General features: G+C 42.0%; 1 protein-coding gene across 1 annotated transcript in view; it reads right to left on the bottom strand.

The window, feature by feature from the left end:
- Window positions 1–223: 223 nt before the first annotated feature.
- Window positions 224–22,248, bottom strand: part of SLC22A2 (solute carrier family 22 member 2) — a 30,349-nt gene continuing 8,324 nt past the window's right edge. Inside the window, exons 4-11 of the mRNA XM_044242776.1 lie at window positions 20,078–20,246; window positions 15,141–15,255; window positions 13,773–13,879; window positions 11,981–12,195; window positions 11,019–11,127; window positions 10,077–10,189; window positions 7,666–7,765; window positions 224–2,361 (exon numbers count right to left, since the gene is read on the bottom strand). Of these exons, the coding sequence (XP_044098711.1) occupies window positions 2,295–2,361; window positions 7,666–7,765; window positions 10,077–10,189; window positions 11,019–11,127; window positions 11,981–12,195; window positions 13,773–13,879; window positions 15,141–15,255; window positions 20,078–20,246 (995 nt within the window). The 3' untranslated portion in view covers window positions 224–2,294. The remainder of the gene's footprint in view (window positions 2,362–7,665; window positions 7,766–10,076; window positions 10,190–11,018; window positions 11,128–11,980; window positions 12,196–13,772; window positions 13,880–15,140; window positions 15,256–20,077; window positions 20,247–22,248) is intronic.

The raw sequence follows: 22,248 nt of genomic DNA, 5'->3' as shown, positions 1-22,248 counted from the left end.
TCTGTGGCAACAGACTCCAGTGTGGTGATGAAATCCAGCAGTCCCTTGGCCTCCCAAAGTCTTGCTTTAAATAGGTTCTTCATTTCGGGTAGTCACAGCTTAAATTTAAGTAACTGTTTTCTGACTGAATGTCGTAGATAGATACTGTCAGTATCTCACTTTTCCCTGGCGGTTACGGCATCAATGTGTTCAATCCCAATCACATCATTTAACAAACTACAGATTTTCTTATTTGGATATCTATTTCCTCGGTGTGGTCCCCAAAAGAACATTAATTTATGCTGAATCAACAAAACAGAAACCACTGTAGGTATTTCAGAGAGAGACAATTTGATACAGGAACTCATTTACAAAATTGTTGAGCAAAAGAGAGAAAGCTATGCTAGAGAGAGAAGAGGGTGTATACATAAGACCAGGAAACAGCAATTGCTTCTGGCTGGGGCCTGAGACCCTGTTCTTGCCTTGAAGTCAATGAGGCAATGATGTTCCTGCTGCTACTGCTGTTAAAACTGTCCCACTCCCATTGAGCTGTGACCAGGAACTGACATTCCTTTGGCTCAGGTGGCCAGCAGCTGTTACTGCAGCTGCCCAAGACACCTTCATGATATGGAAGAAAGACCTCTCTTGCTCCTATCTTCCTATGTGGCTAATGCTACCCATTGGTGGAGCCTTATAAGAAGCCAGGTGGCAAAGGGCCAGGAATGTGTAGTTGTAACACCTAGTGTTACAGAAGAGAATTTAGGACAAGTATGTGCTCTTTCTCAGGACAATACTGGGAGATGTGCTTCTTCGAAATGAGGGAGAAGACCAAGAATGAGGAAGACTTCTGACCTATGACACAGGGAATCCCACCCAAGAAAGAGGCACGGGGATTGCTCAGGAAGGTGGGGAAAGGAGAGCCCAGGACAACAGCTGGGCAGTAGACCTTAATGTCAGCCAGGCTACACTGGACCAGAAGGGCTGCAGGCTCCAAGTGTGTTTAGAAAGTGGGAGGGCTCCCTGGAAGAAAGAGATGTGTTTGAATGCACTGAGAGAATCATTTGTTTTATCAGAGAATTGGGGGGAAAGTGATGGTGCATATATAGAAAACAAGCAATAAAAACCAACGCCCAAGAGAAATAAAATGCCGTGAAAGAGTAGAGGTGATCATTATATACTATGTGGCTCAGCTGTTAAAAATAGTGACACAGCCATAACAATGTGAATGTCAACTTTCGATTGAATAAAAACATGATAACACAGAGTTTGAAGAGAAGAGAAAAGTTGTGGGTTGGGATGAGGAGAAAGCTGAAGAAAGCTAAACGTTCATATTTTATATAAAAAAGATCAATAGGTAATGTAATATTTAAACCTAAGAAGGCAAACACCGTCAATTTAAAGCTAGTTATTCAGCTATATAAAGATAAATCACAAGGGGAAAAAAATCCAGCTAAACTAGTTGAAAATTATTCCAGAGGCATTGATAGAAGAAGAATGGATTAAGGAACTTCTGTTTTTCATTATAGGCTTTGAAATATTTAGCTTCTAAAAGCTTTTATTTACTATATTATCTTGGTAAAATATTAATATAATTTTTTAAACCACAAATTTAGAGCAATTTTTATTGGAGTGAAACATTACCATGTTGGTTTAATAAGCCAACTTCAATGCTGCTCTTTGTCAAACTCTTCTCGAGATTTTTTGTAAAAAGCACACATTTGTACTGATTCCGTCTAAATAGAGGAGATTTCGTGATTACTCAGGTTGCATTTCTGATTCTTTCACTTTAGGTTCCTTTAAAGTGTAACCCAGATAATAATGAATGTATTTTAAAAATTTTCACACATGACACTGAAAGGCCAATTTAAAGTTCCTGATGTTCCGGACAACTTGATATTGTTTAACTGTATTATATGTTTAAGAAAGCAAGGTCTCTCTGTTTCTACTTAATTGTTTTTCAGATTTTTTCTACTTTGTTTTTCTGGCCCACAATTCCCCTATGTGTTTTGGTTTGATACCATTGTGGAGAAAGGAATAAAATAAAGAAATACAAAGATGAAAACAATTCCCAGCACCCCAATAGCACTGTCCTAGGAATGCTGGGAATGGAGTGAGCTGGTAGGGTTTGGTAGGATCTGGTCCTATGGGAAGATTTTAATACAGTAGGACAACAAACTCTATTTGACTATAGACCTAAGTTAGTAGGGTTAAAAGGGGAGTGAGGTTGAGTTCCATTGGCTCTGTGGTGCTTGGAGAAACATCTGTTCTGGACTTGTATCATCACAGCAAGGTCATGGCAAGGGTGGTCTCTCTTCTTAGTTTAAGGGAATGTCTAGTTTCTTGACTTGGAGATAAATCATCTTTTCTTTATTATTTCTTGGTCTGCAGTAATTAAAAAAAACATGGAGAGGGTATAAAGAAATTGTGAGGAGGCTGAAAACCAAAATAAAGAGGTAAGAAATAAATGGAACAACAAACGGATGTAAACTTTGTCTAGGCACAGTATTGCAGTGTTCTGAGTGGTGATTCCTAAAAAGAAAATAGACAGAGCTTGGTGAGTAACTTATGTGATGGAACAGTTCCAAAAAAGCTCTTCTGGAAATGGGACTGGCCTATGTTCCTTACTTAAAGTGGTCACTTTTCTATGTAATAAAGGAGGTGGATAATGACTACATTTAATCTTATATCAGTTAAAAATGATGATTGCAAAATCTAGACACTGTTGTCATCAGTCTTTGCAAATACAATTTTAGAAATTATTCTTACCAATGCTTATTTACTTTCCAACAGTTGGGCAAGTGAAAAATCAAATTGCAAATTTTCTCAATCATCTTATCTTTATGAATACCAGGAAGTTGCAGATACTCATTATAGAAATGCTGCTTTCTTCATCCTGCTGTTCCCTGTTATGCCCTTTGGACATGCTCTGCCTGATAATAGTATTAAAATCTGGAGTGGGTCTGCTCCCATGTTCCCCAGCTCCACACAAAATTTTCCCCACGTGGTGGTGCTTAGTCCTGTCTCAGCTTCTGGGCCAGTCTGAGACAGGGAGTATAGCAGAAGCCCACCCAAATCCCCTGGCAACGCTGGGGTTCTCTCAGGCTCCAGATTTAGGGGCCCAAGGAAGTTGGTGGTGCTCCCAGGGTCTCTATGTCAACAACAGTAACAACAAAAGCAGCAGCAGCAATAGCAGAAACACTAATTACAACAGGAAGACCAGCAACAACAGAAATAATGCCAGAAACAGGAGCAGCAGCAGTAACAATAGTAACAACAGCGACAATAGCAGCAGCAATAGTAACAATGGCAACAACAGCAGCAACAATAGTAACCATAACAATAGGAAAAACAAGAGTAACAATAGTAATAACAGGAACCACATCAGCAACAATAGTGACAACAACAGGAACCACAGCAGCAGCAACAACATCAATAGTAACAATAGCAACAATAACAGCAACAATAGGAACAATGACAGCAGCAACAATAGTAACCACAGCAACAATAGTAGCAATAATAGTAACAACAGGAAAAACAGCAATGATAGTAACAACAGCAACAACCGGAATAATAGGAACAACAACAGCAGGAACAACACCAGGAGCAATAATAATAGTAACAACAGCAGCAACAATGGCAATAATAGCAACAACAGGAACAGCAGCAACAATAACAACAACAGCAACACCACCAGCAGCAACAGTAACAACAGAAACAATAGCAGCAGTCATAATAACAACAGTAACAACAGCAGTCATAGTAACAAAACGAACAACAGCAACAGCAGCAGTCATAGCAACAACAGCAGCAACAACAGCAACAATAGCAGCAACAACAGCAACAATAGCAGCAACAACAGCAACAATAGTAGCAACAACAGCAACAATAGCAGCAGCAACCATAGTAACCACCACCACCACAACAGGAACAGCAGGAGCAAGAGCAGCAGCAGCAACAGTAACAATAATAGCAAAAACAGCAACAACAGCAACAGCAACAATAGTAACCATAGCAACAGCAGCAGGAGCATTGACTGTAACCACAGTAACAACAGGAGCAGCAGCAGCAACAACAATAGTAAGCATAGCAACAACCATAGCAGCAGAAATAGTAACAAGAACAATAAAAACAGGAATGATGGCATCAATAATAGTAATAACAGGAACCATGGCAGCAACAATAGTGACAATAATAGGAACCACAGCAGCAGCAACAGTAATAATAGCAACAAAAGCAGCAACAATAGGAACAAAGACAGTAACAACAACAGTAAACAGAGCAACAACAGCAGCAATAATAGTAACAACAGGAACAACAGCAACAACAGGAACAACAGTAATGATAGTAACAACAATAACAACAACAGGAATAATGGCAGCAGTAATAGTAATAATAGGAACCATGACAGAAATAATAGTAACCATAGCAACAACAACAGCAATACCAACAGTAGCAACAGTAACAACAACAGCAATAACAGCAGCCATAGTAACAATAGTAACAACAGCAACAAAAGCACCAACAGCAGCATCAGCAGTCATAGTAACAGTAACAATAGCAGCAGTCATAACAGCGACAATAGCAGCAACAACAGCGACAATAGCAGCAGCAATAGAAATAATGGCAGCAACAACCATAGTAACCACAGCAACAATAGGAATAGCAGCAGTAAGAACAGCAGCAGCAACAGTAACAATAATAACAACAACAGCAACAATAGCAACAGCAACAATAGTAACAACCATATTAGCAACAATAGTAATAAGAACAACAACAATAGGAACAATGGCATCAATAATAGTAATAACAGGAACAACAGCAATGACGGCAGCAACAAAAGGAACAACAGCAGCAGTAGTAGCAGCAACAGTAACAACAGCAACAACAGGACCAGCAACAATAGCAGCAGCAACAGTAACAACAATAGCAACGACAGCAGCAGTCATAATAACAACAGCAACAACAGCAGCACAAATCTTCATAAAAGTATCTGTAGATCACAGAGAAGATCTACACATAAAAGTATCTGTACATCACACCAGGAGAAGGCATATAAACCAACAGCAGGAATAATCTTGGTGACATCTCCCAAACCGGATGAACAAGCCTGATGGGAAACCTCTTACAAGTAGACGTGTCTGTGTCTCTCACAGACCCATGCTTCCCTATCTCAAAACCATTCAGAATATGTTTTAAAATTTGATTTCCACTCAATCATCTAGGGACAAAATCATCTGTTTCACAAAGCAGCTATGGAAACTTCCGTGAATAATAGGATGGCTATTGGACATTTCCAAAGAGCCAGGCACTTTCCATGCATGTATCTCATTACAAAAATCCAATGAGTAGAAACTGTTGTCCCCATTTACAGATGAAGAAATCAAGGCTTGGAAGAGTTAAGGCCACATGATGGGAAATGTCAGGACCTGGCCTAACAGGCTCCTCCTCACAACACATTACTGCCTTCCCAGCTTGGAGCTGCTGCACAAGCCTGGAGAGCCCACGATTAGAGATGCTGTGGAAGGAGCTCAGCATTTAGTCCACAGCTCTATGGGAAGCACCTGGTCTGTGCCAAATCCTAGGGATACAACAGTAAATGCGGTATAGTCTGTGTCCAAAGGGAGGCTCGTGTACATGGGAAGGTTCACTGAGATAGAGATATGAGAGGCTAGGGGACAGTTGGTCTAGATCAAGGATCTCAAGCTCAAATGTCTGCATGCACCAGGCAGAAATAATAAATGTGCTAGGCACGAGATAGTGGGGAATGTAGCTCTGGGCCTCCTCCAACAGGCATGACCTTCCAAGCCTCCAGCCAACCCTCAGCTCCTGCAAACTACCAGTAAGAGGAAATGCCTGCTCTGGGTTACCAAATCCCTGGAATTTTTTTCTTTAATAGATCCTGGAAATCCAGCTTATGTGGAATTTCCCACTTTAAAAATACCATGTGTGTCAAGCAAAGCCCTTGAGGCCCTGATGTCTTGTGGGTCACCAATGTGTGACCTCTGGCTGAGCTCAAAGGCCTTTTGTAATGTTGAGCTCCAAGTTCTAGGAAAAGCCTTAGACCACAGCTATTCTTTGCAGCACCATCTGCATGGGTGCCGAGTGTGTTAAATGGGAACATTGTGTAGAATGGATAAAATTCAGTTCAGTTCATGGTCCCAGCAAGCCAGAACTGGAATACAATTAAAATGAGTAAAAACATCTAAGCATACCGCATAAAGAAATTGTGGGCAGTGTGTCCTATGTTTCTCTTCATTAGACTTTCTTAAGTTTAATTTTTGAATAGGTTCCCATGGTCCAAAATTCGGAAAGTAGGAAAAGGTATGCACTGGAAATCCCTCCCACCTGTGTTCTACAGCCACTGAACCCACAGACTGCCAACATTCTGGTTCTTGCATATTCTTCCAAAGACACAGGTAAAGATACAGGTAAATATATATATTTATCAAGTAGTTGCCAAGTGGGGCTTGAACCCAGGACCCCAAGATCAAGATCTGAACCCAGATTGAGTTGGATGCTTAATGGACTGAGCCACCCAAGTGTCCCCCTTTTTAAGATTAGTAATGTATCTTAGGAGACTTTCCTTATCAGTGTGTATAAAGCTGCCTTCTTCTTTTAATGGCTGTATAGTATTTTACTGAATGACATACCATAATTTTTATAACTGGACTCCTAATCAATGCGCATTTAGGTTGTTTCCAATCTTTTGTTACATAAAAAAATTGTCTTTAATAGTAATCTTGTACATATGTCATTTTGTACATGTAAATTCCTGGAAGTGTGGAATTGCTCGGTAAAAAGGAACACACAGGGGCACCAGGGTGGCTCAGTCGGTTAAGTGTCTGCCTTTGGCTCAGGTCGTGATCCTGGGGTCCTGGGATCAAGCCTTGCGTCAGGCTCCCTGCTCAGTAGGGGGTCTGCTTCTCCCTCTTCCTCTGCAGCTCTCTCTGCTTGTGCTCTTTCTCTCTCTCTCTCTCTCAGATAAATAAATAAAAATCTTAAAATAATAAATACACATTTTTTATACTTTTGTCATATTGCCATCATAGAGATTTCAGCTGTGTATTTCCGCAGGCAATGTAGGACACTGCTTCCTCACATTCTTCCCCAAAACAATGTTACCAAGTGGTTTTGGTCTTCAACAATCTAAGTTGGGAGGAGTGGTGGTCATTCGTATTTCTCTCGTTATGTAGGAAGTGAGCATATTTTCATATCTTTAAGAGCTGCTTTTATTTTCCTTTCACTGAATTATATGTTCAAATCCTTAACCCATTTTTTCTTTTGTGTGGTTCTCATATGGATTTGTTAGAGCTCCTTATATATTAAGAAAATTAGTTCCTTATAGAGGAGTAAATATATTCTCCACATTTGTTATTATTATTATTTTTTTTAAGCTTCTGTTAGTTTTTCAATGCAGAATTCTTTGTTTTTATAAAAGCAAACTTATAGATCTTTTAAAAAATGAGTCTTGGATTTTTTTTTTCTGTACTTACAGAGAGACCTTCCTCACTATGAAAGCATGAGTATTTTTCCATGATATGTTCATTATTTTACTGTTTCTTTTTGTTTTCCAGTCTTTGATCTCATGTGACTTGGATGGTATGAGGTATAAATTCAACCTCAGATTTTTTTCCAACTGGCTACAGAGTTGGCCCAGATGTGTATGGAGGAATTTGAGCTCCCTACCTCTGCATGTTTTCAGCTTCGTCAATAGTCTCAGGCAAAGCCTTCCCTTTGGTCTCCGGGAGCAGCAACACCAGTCCCCCAGCGACCAAGCCAACCGCCGCTGGAAGCCAAACAGACGCAAATCACATTAAGAACTAAAACATGCCGCCAAACTATGGAAAGAACCAAGATGCCCTTCAACAGATGAATGGATAAGGAAGATGTGGTCCATATACACTATGGAGTATTATGCCTCCATCAGAAAGGATGAATACCCAACTTTTGTAGCAACATGGACGGGACTGGAAGAGATTATGCTGAGTGGAATAAGTCAAGCAGAGAGTCAATTATCATATGGTTTCACTTATTTGTGGAGCATAACAAATAGCATGGAGGACAAGGGGCGTTAGAGAGGAGTAGGGAATTTGGGTAAATTGGAAGGGGAGGTGAACCATGAGAGACTATGGACTCTGAAAAACAGTCTGAGGGGTTTGAAGTGGCGGGGGGGTGGGAGGTTGGGGTACCAGGTGGTGGGTATTATAGAGGGCACGGCTTGCATGGAGCACTGGGTGTGGTGAAAAAATAATGAGTACTGTTTTTCTGAAAATAAATAAATTGGAAAAAAATTAAAAAAAAAAAGAACTAAAACATGCAGGCTTTATAATAGGAACTTCTTTAAAAAATTACTACTTCTTAAAAAGATTTTGCGTGTGTGATTTTCTATACTTACATATTTCTCTTTTATCTCTGACTGTCCTATAAATATTTTGCTGATTCTAAACTCTGTTGGATTATAATTCCTTATAGGGAGATGGAATACTCAACATTTCGAGTCAAGGTTATTCTAGGCTAGAGAACATTGCCATAATATTAAGATGCACGGAGTTAGAAAATAACTCAGAAAAAAAAATCAGCTCTAAGGAAAGGAAGAACATAACCCTGCCAGTATAAAGCACTTAGTAATGAAAATTAGTCAGAAACTTGGAGCACGACAAGAACCCAGAAGTCGTGAATCACATATCACTGTATCATGACTTTTAAAAAGCATAGCCAGGCCTATACTTTTAGTTCTGATTCGGGTGTTCGAGAAATTCCTTTTGTTCCTTTTTCCTTTGTCAGCAGCTGTAATGTTTTTACACATGCTGGGGAGTCATAGTAAACATTCGAGTGTTTATGTGTCTTTAAATTCCCATTGACATTTTGGGATTTTAAAATTATGTTTTATGTTTTGTGGTAACAGAATGCAGGAAGTAGATGTGGAGCTTTCACTGGTTTTGGAGTTCCAAAAAAAATGCACACTGGCCTCTGTTTTTACATCTTTACAGAATGACAGGAATCGGGGCCACGGAGAGAAGTTGAGGACTCTGGGGGCGCTCTGGGTGTCTGAGTTCTGAGCCCCCACTCGCTGGTCTCAGAGCCCTGGGAAATTTGGCACCAGGCTCGTGACCATAAAGTGGGTTGATACTCCCACCTCACACGCTTGTACTGAGACCGAAATACACGCCTGCTTGTTACATGGCAGAACTTGTCACAGAGTTATGAATGAAGTAGCCACCTTCAGAGTTTCTCCAAACATGTAAAGATTCACTTGGTTGTAACTTGTGCAAATTTTACACGTATTTGCTGGCTTTGATTCTCTGCAGTGAGTGAATTAGGAAGAGAATATATAATAGATTAATCGAATGATCATCTCTTTAGCTTTTTATATTTGCAAAGATAAGCCTCATTAACCAGGGTATCTCTTTTTAAAATTTTTTTAATTTTAATTTTCTTAAATTAAAATTTTTTTTTTATTTCTTTTCAGTGTAATGGTATTCATTGTTTTTTCACCACACCCAGTGCACCATGCAATCCGTGCCCTCTCTAATACCCACCACCTGGTTCCCCCAACCTCCCACCCCCTGCCCCTTCAAAACCCTCAGATTGTTTTTCAGATTGTTTTCACATCTACAGCAGTGGAAAATTTCTCCCTCATACATCCCTTGAGAAGAGGAATGAGCATGGGCGCCTGGGTGGCTCAGTGGGTTAAGCCGCTGCCTTCGGCTCAGGTCATGATCTCAGGGTCCAGGGATCGAGTCCCACATCGGGCTCTCTGCTCAGCAGGGAGCCTGCTTCCCTCTCTCTCTCTCTGCCTGCCTCTCTGTCTACTCGTGATCTCTGTCTGTCAAATAAACAAATAAAATCTTAAAAAAAAAAATTTAAAAAAAAAAAAAAGAAGAGGAATGAGCAGAGGTACTTGTGTGTGACCAATGCGTGGCATTAGGAGAAAAGCCAGCTGGAAGTGCCCCCAGTGTGCAGAGCATCTTGTCTTCCCTCCCCCCAAATTAAGTGAGGGTTGAGGAAAACTGTTCATGTCTGTTTAAACCCACTTTTCAATGGAGGTTCCTAGAAAAATAGGTTTTCATTTAAAGATATGTCTGAGGATTTCTCACCAAAAACCACCAGCGGGAGCTCATGCCAGACATCAGTGAGCCGGTAGACCAGGAACGGTGTGATGATGCCACCGATGTCACACATGGAGGAACAGACAAGGACACCCAGATTCCTGAAATACAGGGAGCTGATTTAATTTCCAGCTTCTACCATAGAGTACTTATTCCCACCCCACCCCCAAATAAATCCAAATAAATCCTCCTCAAATCGCTAAAGTGCTGTGAACTGAAAAAAATGGTGTTCACCTTGTTTTCAACACACATAAATGGTGCATGATTCATAATTCCACTCATATTCTGTTGTACTACTTTTATATTAGCCTTTTCTGAAGATTTTTAATGGGGGGAGCATTTTTCACTTTTTACTTTGGTCATCTGTCTTCCCTGTACTGTTCTATGGTCCTGTTCATACTGTTTTATTTCTTTTCTTTTCTTCCTTTCTTTTTTTTAAAAAAAATATTTATTTGAGAAAGAGTGAGTTGGAGAGATAGAATGAGCTGGAGAGAGTGAGGGCCCAAGGGAGAGGGAGAAGCAACCTCCCTGCTGATCAGGGAACCTGATGTGGGGCTCGATCCCAGGACCCTGGGATCATGACTTGAGGCAAAGGCAGACTCCTAACCTACTGTGCCACCCAGGCGACCCTTGTTTGTGCTGTTTCTGATCACTATTGCCTATGGCCATTTGGTAATCCCTCTCTTGAAACCAGTATCTTCTATTCTCACTACACAGTAACTGTATTTGACCCTACCCTGTAACTGTGAGTTGTGGTCTGGCTACTGCCTTTAAATGTTCTTACCCTCTCTCGCCCTGTGGTTTGTTTTGGTTTTCGGTTTTTCTTGCCCTGTGTTTTGAAAAGGAAGGTGCCATCTGCTGGCACTTGTAGTTCTAGCCCATAAGCCTACACCCCACCCATCTTCTTCATGTTGAGGAAAATGTGCTCACCTGATGAACGTGGGGTAAAGCTCTGCATTGACCAGGCAAACCATTTCGAAGGCCATTGTAATCCCCATTCTACCCAAACACGCAACTGTAACTCTTAGCCAATGGAGATCTGAAGGGCAAAAATGCACCAGTCACACACATTGTACACAATCCCTGGTCTGCAAAAAGTGCTCCGGATGGGAAAGTCCACATTCCAGAATGGGATGAGAATGCAATATTCTTCTTCTCTAAAATCAAGACTTTTGAGCAAAATTTCCCATCTCTGATAGTTGGAACCTTGGACAAGATTCTAACACTCCCTTTAGACCTCAGTCATTAATGACAACTGGATTATACCAGTTTACAAAGCACCAGCTCTAATTTATACAGGCCATCCCCCAAAAACAGCAAAATATGGGCATATTTTAAATAAATGCTATTAACTACAGTGCTCAAAGAAAGCTCCCTGCTGCCAATAGGATTCTGTTGTACAGGTTTTTGCTTCTCCTAATTGAGAAGGCATTTGAAAAGGGAAGAAAGGAACCAAATAATTGTGCATTGGTTACATTTCCTTAAACTTTCTTATTTGTTCTGCAGGATGGTGCAGGGAGCTCAAGGGGGGTTACCTAAATAGTATCTGGGAAATGCGGGTATAAGACTTTAAGCCTGGGCCTGCTCTACCCCAAAGCCTATGCTCTCTGTTCTGAGCCAGATCAATGGCCTACGGCATGTGTCCTCTTAGTCTCTTGTTACAGCACATTAGAGAACAATCATGATTATATCACAGCAGGCAAATGTTAGGTATAATTGTTCTTAAAGACAGGGTGACCATATGAGTTTGTTCAGAAAGGTCCCAGATACTGTGTTCATTCTTTCCAAATTGACTTGGAAGATGAATTACATCATCTCACTATCAGAAGGTTGTGACATCCCCTCTTCTTGGGGTCTTGGAAGACAAGACGTCATCGTGGCTTGACACTTACCATCAGGGATGAAAACTGAGGCGAGACAGGCTGCCCCGGCCACCATATTTGATGCAGCCCATGGATACCGACGACCTATACGATCAATGGTGAGGATGATGATGAGGGCGGCTGGGAATTCCACCAAGGCAGAGAAGAAGAAGTCCAAGTAGATATTGCTCCCTGCAAGGCCCATGTGCATGATGAGGCCTTGGTAGAGAACAGAGCTCGTGAACCTGAGCAAAGAGGAGAAGCTCAGGTCAAGCCAAGCTCCAGAAGCAAGTCATCAAAAAGGAGAGGCTTCTGGAAAAAGAAGAGTTGATTGTGGATCACCTTTCTGTGTCATCTTCTTATTGCTCTTCCCTTCATTCTACTGCTTTTACATGATCTGGCCCACCACAGTGGCTGACTGGGTCCCCAGAACAGGGACAGGAGAAGCAATCGATAGCACTCCCTGGCCAAATTGAAAAGTAGGAAGACATGTCTTTCTAAAGTGACTTAGTTGGTAAAACTGTCTCAGGTTATTAGTGGTTGTTAATTATTTCTTTCTTTGTGGTCTTCTAATGGAACTGGGATCAAAGGGATGGACTACTTAATTCAAATTTTAGGAAGTCAGAGACCCAAACGGGGTACCAAATCCCCAAATGGGTACAACGTCCCTTCTTGCTGATTTCTCCTCTAACACAATACATAGCATTTTGACGGTGTTTTTTGGTTGTGTTTTGTTGACTGGAAGTGTTCATTATCTATAATGACAAATAAGAGGATGCTGGGCAAGAGTCACAACTATCCAGAAAAGGAAAGAAGGGTACAAAGCCAAATTTCCTGGCTGTATTTTAAAGGCAGTGTTGATAAGGTTGCTAAATGACTTCCTGAGGAGCCTTGCTTCTGTCTGTGATTCCAAATCTTCTTGTGGCCAGCATGAATCCTGGGACACACTAAAAAGAAAGTGAGCTGCACTGAGGAAGGCTTGGTGCTGAGTGAATGGCTCACAGCTCCAGGAACAGCCTGCAGATAGCAGAAATGATCCCGCATCACCACTGGACTGTAGAGCTCATGGATTATTCCTTGTGGTTTTTTCTCCTTCGTAAGTTTACTTCTTTCTCCAATAGACAAGAAAGGGAAAAGACCCTTTCCTTGCTAGCTCTGTGCAATAAGGAGAGATCGATACTCATTACAGGTATAGAACCAGTAGTTCTCAGGTTGGGCTCTATATCAGACTCACCTGGAGAATGTCAAAATATTGGTGCCTAGACCCTTCTCTTGACCAATTCAATCAGTATTTTCTGGGGCCGGGGTGGGGGTTCTGGCATTGGTATTTTATAATCTCGCAGGAGATTCTAAAGCAATGCTAAGGTTGAGAACATACTTATCTATGCTTTGAGACTGTAAGCTGATTTCAAACGCCTATCTCAAAAACTGGTATCAGAAAACGTGGCTATAAACGAGATCCCTTGCTGTCCACTATCCATACTTGTACTGGATCTAGGCTGTGTGACAGTGCTTTCTTTGTTCCTCCCCTAATGTGGATGATAGGGATTTAAAATAAAGTAGGAAAGAAAGAAAGAAAGAAAGGGATTTTTTTTTTTTTAGATTTTATTTTATTTATTTGAGAGAGAGAGACAGTGAGAGAGAGAATGAGCGAGGAGAAGGTCAGAGAGCGAAGCAGACTCCCCATGGAGCTGGGAGCCTGATGTGGGACTCGATCCCGGGACTCCAGGATCACGCCCTGAGCCGGAGGCAGTCGTTTAACCAACTGCGCCACCCAGGCGTCCCGAAAGAAAGGGATTTTAAAGTAAAAAATTTTCCTTACCAGTTGTACATCAAGATCAAAGTATGTTTCCTTATCTGAGGGGTTCTGACCAAGTCAAGAAATGAAGGATTCAGCTTCTCGTCAACTTCCTCATCAGGTCTGAGGCTCTAGGATAAAAACAGCAGGAACAGCTTTGTGTGGTGAAAGACGGTGTCCCTGGGTAAGACAGGGAATCACGACAGTACCTGCCTGACACCTGCTGAGGCTTTCTAATGAGCCTTTCACACTTAGTAGCTCATTTAACCTTGGCTATCCTGGAAGTTCATTTCCATCTTTTTTTTTACCCCCTTCCAGAGAAGGGGAAGGTAGGCTAGGGGGAGTTAGGACACTCATGCGCGTATGTCCAGCAGCACTTGTCAAGCACAAGGGGGCAGAAGGAAGCCCAGCTCAGGGGTCCTGAGGGCTGATGGCACTGGGCATGCTCTTTGTTGGACCAGGAGGCTCTGCTCCGGGACCTTGGCATTCAAAGCATCTCCGTATCACCTAGAGCTTGTTAGAATGAAAGACCCGGGGCACCTGTCCAGACAGGCTGAACCACTCTGCATTTCTGCAAGGTCCCCAGGGGCATCCTGTGCACAGATATTAATTAAAGTTTGAGAAGCCCTATGCTGTAAGAAAACAGTAGGTGGTGGAGTTGAGATTCAATCTCCAGGGTTCGGGAAGCAAACCTTTGCGAAAACCACTCCTTCCTACAGCAACATGGGTGTGGTGGTGGTGGTGGTGGTGGGGGCTCTGCAAGTCATGAAAATCATAAGTACTTACAGGTAACCTATCTTAGCTCCTGGCACAGAGACGATTACTCTTACTTTGATGGGGTTTTCTAATCAGCTTGATTTTCACTTTCCCAGCCTCTGTTGGATCAAAAGGCTTCAGCTAAAGACGATGAGGTCTTCCAAAGGCAAATCCACAAAACGTGGAGAAAATGGATGGACACCCCCATGATATGTTTTATTTCAGAAGGCAGGAGACTGCTCAGAACATTCTGGGGCAAGTTTCTATCAAAAATATTTAAAATTCCAATAAATTATTTCTGTCTGAAGACTCTTCCCTCCTAGAAAGAGCCCCCTCCCTGAGCATGTCAATGAATACCCAGGGAAGGAAGACACGGGGTACCTGGGTACCAGTGACCCCACAGCCTTGGGCTGCACACAATAGAAGCTTCTCATTTGCCTTTAAGTGATTTTTACTTTCCTTTTAGTTTTATGTTTTTGATTGATTTAGAATTTTTGACCAGGAACCATGAAGCCTAGTGCAACAGAACTACCCTGTTGCCTATGGTGAGCCCCTTCTGTAACTCCCCACGGAGAATGGCTTTCTCAGACCCTCCTGTCACTGTTCCTTGATCTGAGAGTTCAGCTGCTTGCTCACCTGCAGGGAGGCAGGCAGAGGTTTTCCATTTTTCTTTGCGATGTACTTCATGACCCTCATGGCTTTAGCACTTTTGTTCTGGGCGATCAGCCACCTTGGAGACTCAGGGATGCACCTAAGGTTTAGCACAAGTGTTATCAGTGCTGTTCAGTATGGGGTGTAGGGGTCTTCCTGAGCCTCTGTCCCTGTGAGAGATCTTACACAGTGAGGTTCCGTTGGGTCTACAAAGGAGATAAAATTGTGTGGGAGCTGCCCAGCAAAGGAGAGCAACAAAATGAGAAAGCAGCCTACTGGATGAGAGAAAATATTTATAAATCATATATCAGGTAAGGAGTGAATATTCAAAATATACCAAGAGCTCATACAACGTAATAGCAAAACAACAACAACAAGAAACAAAAACCACATCTGATTTAAAAATGGGCGGAGGAGGGACACCTGGGTGGCTCAGTGGGTTAGGCTGCTGCCTTTGGCTCAGGTCGTGATCCCAGGGTCCCAGGATAGAGTCCTGCATCGGGCTCCTTGCTCAGCAAAGAGCCTGCTTCTCTCTCCCCCTCTGCCTGCGTCTCTGACTACTTGTATGTTCGCTCTCTCTTTCTGACAAATAAACAAATAAATAAAATCTTTTAAAAAAATGGGCAGAGGATCCTAATACACATTTTTCCAGAGAAGACATTCAGATGGCCAACAGGTGCGTGAGAAGACACTCAACGTCACTCATCACCAGGGAAATACAAATTGAAACCACAATGAGATGTTACTTCACATCTCTTAGAACGGCTAGAATAAAAAAGACGAGAAATAACAAAAGCTGACAAAGGTGTGAAGAAAGGGAAATGCTTACACACCACTGGTGGGAATGCAAACTGGGGCAGCCACTGGGGGAAACAGTGTAGAGGATCCTCAAAAGATTAAAAATAGAGTTACCATGTGATCAAGCCATTCCACTTCTGGGTGTTTATTAGAAGGACATGGAACTACTTAATTCAAAAAGGTATACACACCCCTGTATTTCTTGCAGCATTATTTATAAGAGCCAAGTCATGGAAACAACCTAAGGGGAAACAACCTAAGGGAAACAACTACACACACACATACACACACACACACACCACAATGGAATATTATTCAGCCATATAAAAGAATGATGTCTTGCCATTCCACTTCTGGGTGTTTATTAGAAGGACATGGAACTACTTAATTCAAAAAGGTATACACACCCCTGTATTTCTTGCAGCATTATTTATAAGAGCCAAGTCATGGAAACAACCTAAGGGGAAACAACTACACACACACATACACACACACACACCACAATGGAATATTATTCAGCCATATAAAAGAATGATGTCTTACCATCTGTGACAACATGGGTGGGCCTATAGGGTATTTTGCTAAGTGTGTAAGTCAGAGAAAGACAAATACTGTAAGATCTCACTTATACACTGAACCTAAAGCAAACAAAGCTCATAGATACAGGGAACAAATTAGTGGTTGTTAGGGGAGGAGGTGGACAAAATGGGTGAAGGGGTCAAAAGGCACAAACTTCCAGTTACAAAATAAATAAGTCCTAAGGATATAATGTATAGCATGGCGACTATAGTTAATAACACAATATTGCATGGGGTGCTTGGGTGCCTCAGTCAGTTGGGCATCTGCTTTTAACTCAAGTCATGATCCCAGGGTCCTGGGATTAAGCCCCACATCAGGCTCCCTACTCAGCGGGGAGGGGTTGTAGTATGTGGGTTTTTTCGTCTTCACCTGCTGACTTCTACTCAGCCTTGTACAGGAACCTTGCAGGTTCCCTCTTCAGAGAGTTCCCAGTTGCACTCTGCAAAGCAGAAGTCAACTGAATATCCACCCAGCCCTGTGCTAGAGGGAGGAGAAGTAGGTTGGCTTGGCTAGAGCTTGGCAAGTGCTGAGAGGTGACAGCTGGGGGGCAGGGGTGCAGGTGGAAGGATACAGTTCCATGCTGGGGGAAAGCAAGTATTTGCTTTACATCTATTATTCTGAGAGCTGATTTCTCAAAGAAAGGAGGTAAGAGTTTGAGGCAAGCTGGTGGATCTGGACAGACAGGGAATCCCTGTATCTCCTTGAGCAGGATGCTAGCCACTTGGATCTGTGTTTGGAGAGCACTCTTGGAACAGCTGCTCTGAGAGATGGGGCTTAAGGGAACTCAGGATGGAAGTTTGTGGGAGTGCAATGGAGACAGGAATCAATACAACTGATTAAGACTTGACATTAGGAATGGAATTGTGGTGAGCTCAGCCACAATCAGTTCACAGCTCACAGAGCACATCCTTTCTGTTGTAACACCATAGCGTAAATTTCCTAGATCACATTTGGTGCACAGGTTCAGCCCAGTCACCCACACCTCAGGAAGCAGAGTCAGTTCAGCCCTTTGTTGCATGAGCTGAAGGGCCAAGAGGGTGAAAGACTTGGGAACCAGGTCAGAGAAGACAGGAACCATAAATGGCCAATCCACAGGGGGAAAGTCTGGGTGGACTCTTAGAGGCATATCCAGATTGTTCAAGAACTTCCTGGGAGAATAGAAATGACTTTTTTTGAAGCTCTAAGTGAAGAATTTGTAGCTCTGGGTACAGTTTCTGGGAATGTAACTTCTGTCTCAAAAAGAAGTCTCTGGAACATGAGCTTTGGGTTCTACAGTAAAGTGGCTTGCTTGAAGATGAAGTAAGTTAGCCATAATAGTGCCGAAGTAGAGGGTGAATAATCATCTGCTGGGGGCATGGCTATGGGGCTCTGGCCCTGGACAGGAAACTGAGCCAGAGGGCCCCTAATGTTACCTGCCCTCTGATAGCTGATAGCCTACTGGGACAGACAGACAAGTCTCTCAATATCAAGTGAACAGTGGATTCCCAAAAAGCAGTAAGACATGAGAGTTACAGAGATGTGTGTGTAATGTCACTGGGCAAGGGACAGGAGCCCCACCTGGGCAGCCCGATTAAGGCCAGCCTTCGAGGAGTCCCTCCTCTGGTGACTACCACATCCCCTCTGCCCCCATATCTCCTCCCTTCTCATCATGGTAACCCCCACACCCCTGCCTTCTTCTGTCCTGGCTCCTCAGCGAGGCTTTCAGGATTTGGCGTTTTTTCATGATCTACCCCATTCCCTTCCTCTCCTGACTCTGCTCACTTTCTCTGAGTGATTGCCTCCATCCTGTATCTACAACAAAGTCGGGAATTTTACTTGAATTCCTGATCTTTAAGTTCAACTGCTCCTGGCTACATGCACGTTCATATCCTTTCCATATCTCCAATCCGGCATATCCCAAGTTTGCCCCATCATCCCACCTTCCAAACCCACTCCTCCTCCTGTGTTCCTCATCTCTGAATGGTGCCCCCAGCACATACAGACACACAAGCCTCTGCTCCACCCTCAAGGCACCTCTCTCTAAATCCTCACATTCAGTCTCCACCAAGCTCTGTCATTGCTACCTGATGAAATGAATTTAGTTTCCTTCACTCGCATTAATTCAGGTCCTGTCCTCTTTTGCAAGGATTATGACAATAGTCCCTTACCTAATCTCTTTATCCCCACTCTTCCCTGCAAACACCTGTTTTCTACTCTACATCACCGGTGATCTTTTAATAATGTGGTTGCATCATGGAGGTTGCAGACTTGTAAGTAAATTAAATTTGATTCTGTTGAGTAAAAATGGTAAGAAGGAAGTCTCCAGAGGTGGTCAGAACTTAGATAATGGGTGTGTCTTTTCTGTTGTGCTAAAGCATCAGGGAAACAAAACTGTTGAAAGACTTTGAGGGCAGGAGAGGAACATGGTGGATCTGGATTTTGGAAATGCAGCATGAAACATGGATTGGAGGATGGAAGAGCAAATGTCTAAGAGACAAGAAAGAGTCCATTGCAGGGTGGCTTCGGAGCCATAAATGAGGAAGAATGGATATGGGAGGGGGGTAAGTGTTGGTCTCAGAGTTTGACCAGCTTTTGGAGGAGACAGGCTTCCTGGGAAGGGTTGAAGTACTTAATTCTTGACAAGACGACTATGGGAAGAACAGGTGGATACATCCAGAAAGTAGTTTGTTGCAAGGGAGAGGGATTTGCTTGATAACCCAGCATCCATCTTGCTTTATTTCAGGTAACCTCGCATTAGGGATTTCTGATAGTTTTTGCTGTTTCCATTGCTTCCAATGTCCCTCAGCAGGGGTGACAAATGTATTTCACATGCCTTGGTGACTCTGATTGGCATGGTCTGTCTGGGGTGCCATATCGGCCTGATGTGGGATTGGGACTGGGATTGATTGGTGATGTCTGCCTTGGGCAGGGATATAGAGAAGAGGTGACACAGTGCCACACTCCATCTTCTCTTACACTAAAGTCTCCCCTGGGACAGAATAAGAATACTAATATTGTCAATCTCTGTCAAGGGCATCACAGTCACTAGAAGTTAATTGAAACACCACACAAATTGGGGCACCTTGGTGGCTCAGTCAGTTAAGTGTCCGACTCTTGATTTCGGCTCAGGTAGTCACCTCAGGGTCATGAAATCCAGCTCTGCATTGGGCTCTGAGCCCAGCGAGAAGTCTGTTTGAGATTCTCTCTCTCCCTCCCATTCTGTCCCTTCCCCACCCCATGTGTACTCTCTCTCTCTCAAAAGTGAATAAGTAAATCTTTAAAAAAATAAAATAAACACCACATAAATAATGTGAAAAGATTCAAATCTAAAACTCTTAAGCTCAAAGTAAAAGGACATTCAATTTCCAGAGAGGGAGATCCATTGGCGTTTGTGGTTTTGTTATTGTTTTTTTTTAATCCCTGAAACATGGACTTGGGCTTTTCATGAAAGGAAAGAATGAAGGACACCTTGGAATTTGGAAGGATGGTGTGCATTAAGGGAGGCAGCCTTCTCAGTAAATGAAATAGTTCAAGTTAGTTCCTTTTTTTGTTCCAAGTGCGCTTACCAGTAATAGAGCACAAAGCAGATGTTGGGCAGAGTAACCGTGAGCTGCAGCCACCTCCAGTGCGGAAGCACGTAAGCCACGCCAGCCAGCACCAGGAGCCCGACGGTGAAGGCCGCTTGGTAAACAATGCCCACTGTTCTCCGATAGCTCAGCCCGACAAATTCTGTAACTGCAGAGAGAGCCCAGATGGTCAATGCAAGTCGGTATGGCAATGAGTTGGCTGTCTAACCTTGGGGAGACTAGCATGCCAACCTCAAAAAAGAGATCAAATTCTAGAATTTTTAAAAACAACTTTCCAAAAATTTAAACGTTCTTTGGGTTCTATTACTGCTGTCACATCAATTAATATAAGATCTTGTAATTCCACATTGGGTGGGGTGACAGGATTGCCAGTGTGAGCAAAATGTTGGATTTAGAGAATAATTTCAAGGGCAAATGCAACTGATTTTGGAAACATGCAAAAAAATTTTCTGAAGCAATCCAAAGTTGTTTTTATTTTTTTTTAATTGTCTTTGCCTTTTTAAAAAAAGTAATCTGGTTGTTTTTATTTGCAAAATTTTGATCTAGAGTAAGAAGACAATGGTAGTTTAAGACCTGAATAAAGGGATCCAAAGATTGACTTGAGACTGTAGGTGGTTTTAATTAGGTGAACATCTCAATATAACTCATTTTCTTATATGAGTTAAATATTCTCTGGGCAATCATGATCATGTGTGTAAATGGCTTGGAAACCTGGTGGTGGGTTTAGTGGTTTTCCATACTGATTGGTTAGCTGGTACTGGCTTGCAAGAACTGATTTTTAAATTTCCAGGAATTTTACAATTTTGTTATTAAGCCCATTTTTGTCTTAAAGTGGGTTATGGTGGGTATTTACAATTTAGAAATCAGACAACACCAAAAATCAGGGGTTTTATTTTCCAAAAACCAGTTATCAGCACCCCACTGCAGGTGGTAAAATAATCAGCTTTCTCCCATTCCATGACTGCACCTTGACAGATGTGTGAAGCCCGCAGTACATGAATTTACGGGATAGTCATTTCTATATCACAAACATATTAGAATTTAAATTCCAGGTATTCCATGAGCCACAGACCTTTGGGTTTAAACATTCAGTAATCAAGTTAAAGACTTCAACTGTTTATAAATCATATAGAAATGCACCTGAAAAATATTTCTATATAATACTGCAAATGATCAAAAAGTCTTTAAAACAGAGTTAAACAAAAGTCTGTAAGAGCTCAATAAGTAGAAATATCTTGAAGTGGTTGGATTCACAGACAAGGTCTGAGGGTCATGGGGCAGAAGGTCAAACAGCAAGTTGTACCTCAAGGACATTTAGAAGGACTGGAGGGGAAATTAATGGGCAGAAGGCTGAAATTTATACAATTAATTTATCCATATTTCCACACATCATGTGTTCTAAAAACCAAATTATTGATTGAATAACTGTACATTAATTTCTTTGTTGCCCTCATGTAGATTAGATGCCTACCAGGACAGCTCATAATAGCCTCCAGCATCCTCCTTCTGCATTTCACAGAGTTCCCTGAATAACCTTTACCAGGTACAATTTTAAGCACACTATTCTAGATCTCATGGATAATGAAGCCTTTATGATGGTGATGATTTCAATTTCAAAGCATCCATTTCCTTTCATATGTTATTTGAATGTTACCAAGGGAAAGATAGAGTTCATTCCCAAGATCTAATTAGGATGCTGATTTTTCTTAATATGGCTTTAAAGATGCTATGCTGTTAGGATTCAAATGTTCTCCTATACTCCATACAGCTCCCGTATAACTCTGGCTATAGTAAGTGTTTCCTGGACAGACAAGTGGCTGGGGAACTTAGATTCCCCACAGAGCTCATATTCTCCCTTATGGTGCATATAGTTTGAGGTAAGAGAGACTTCCTAGAATCCATTTATGCAAAGCAATAAAGTCCCTTGTAAATCATAACTCTCACTGCGAATTTTCTTTATGTTCAGGCATAGTAGGCTAGATTTTCTCTCTGTGTAACACCCCAGGGTACAGAAAACCTTTTCCTAAGAAGTTATATTAGATTCTGGGTGGTATGACGTTTACCCTCATTTCTGCCTTCATTGCTTTCTTTAGAGGAAGAATGCAGAATGAATTGACTGAAAAGATTTTAGAGATCCTCTGATACAGAAA

Source organism: Neovison vison, chromosome 1 (assembly GCF_020171115.1).
Source record: "Neovison vison isolate M4711 chromosome 1, ASM_NN_V1, whole genome shotgun sequence".
In the NCBI taxonomy this organism is placed as follows: Eukaryota; Metazoa; Chordata; class Mammalia; order Carnivora; family Mustelidae; genus Neogale; species Neogale vison.
This window is presented reverse-complemented; position numbering and strand designations above follow the sequence as displayed.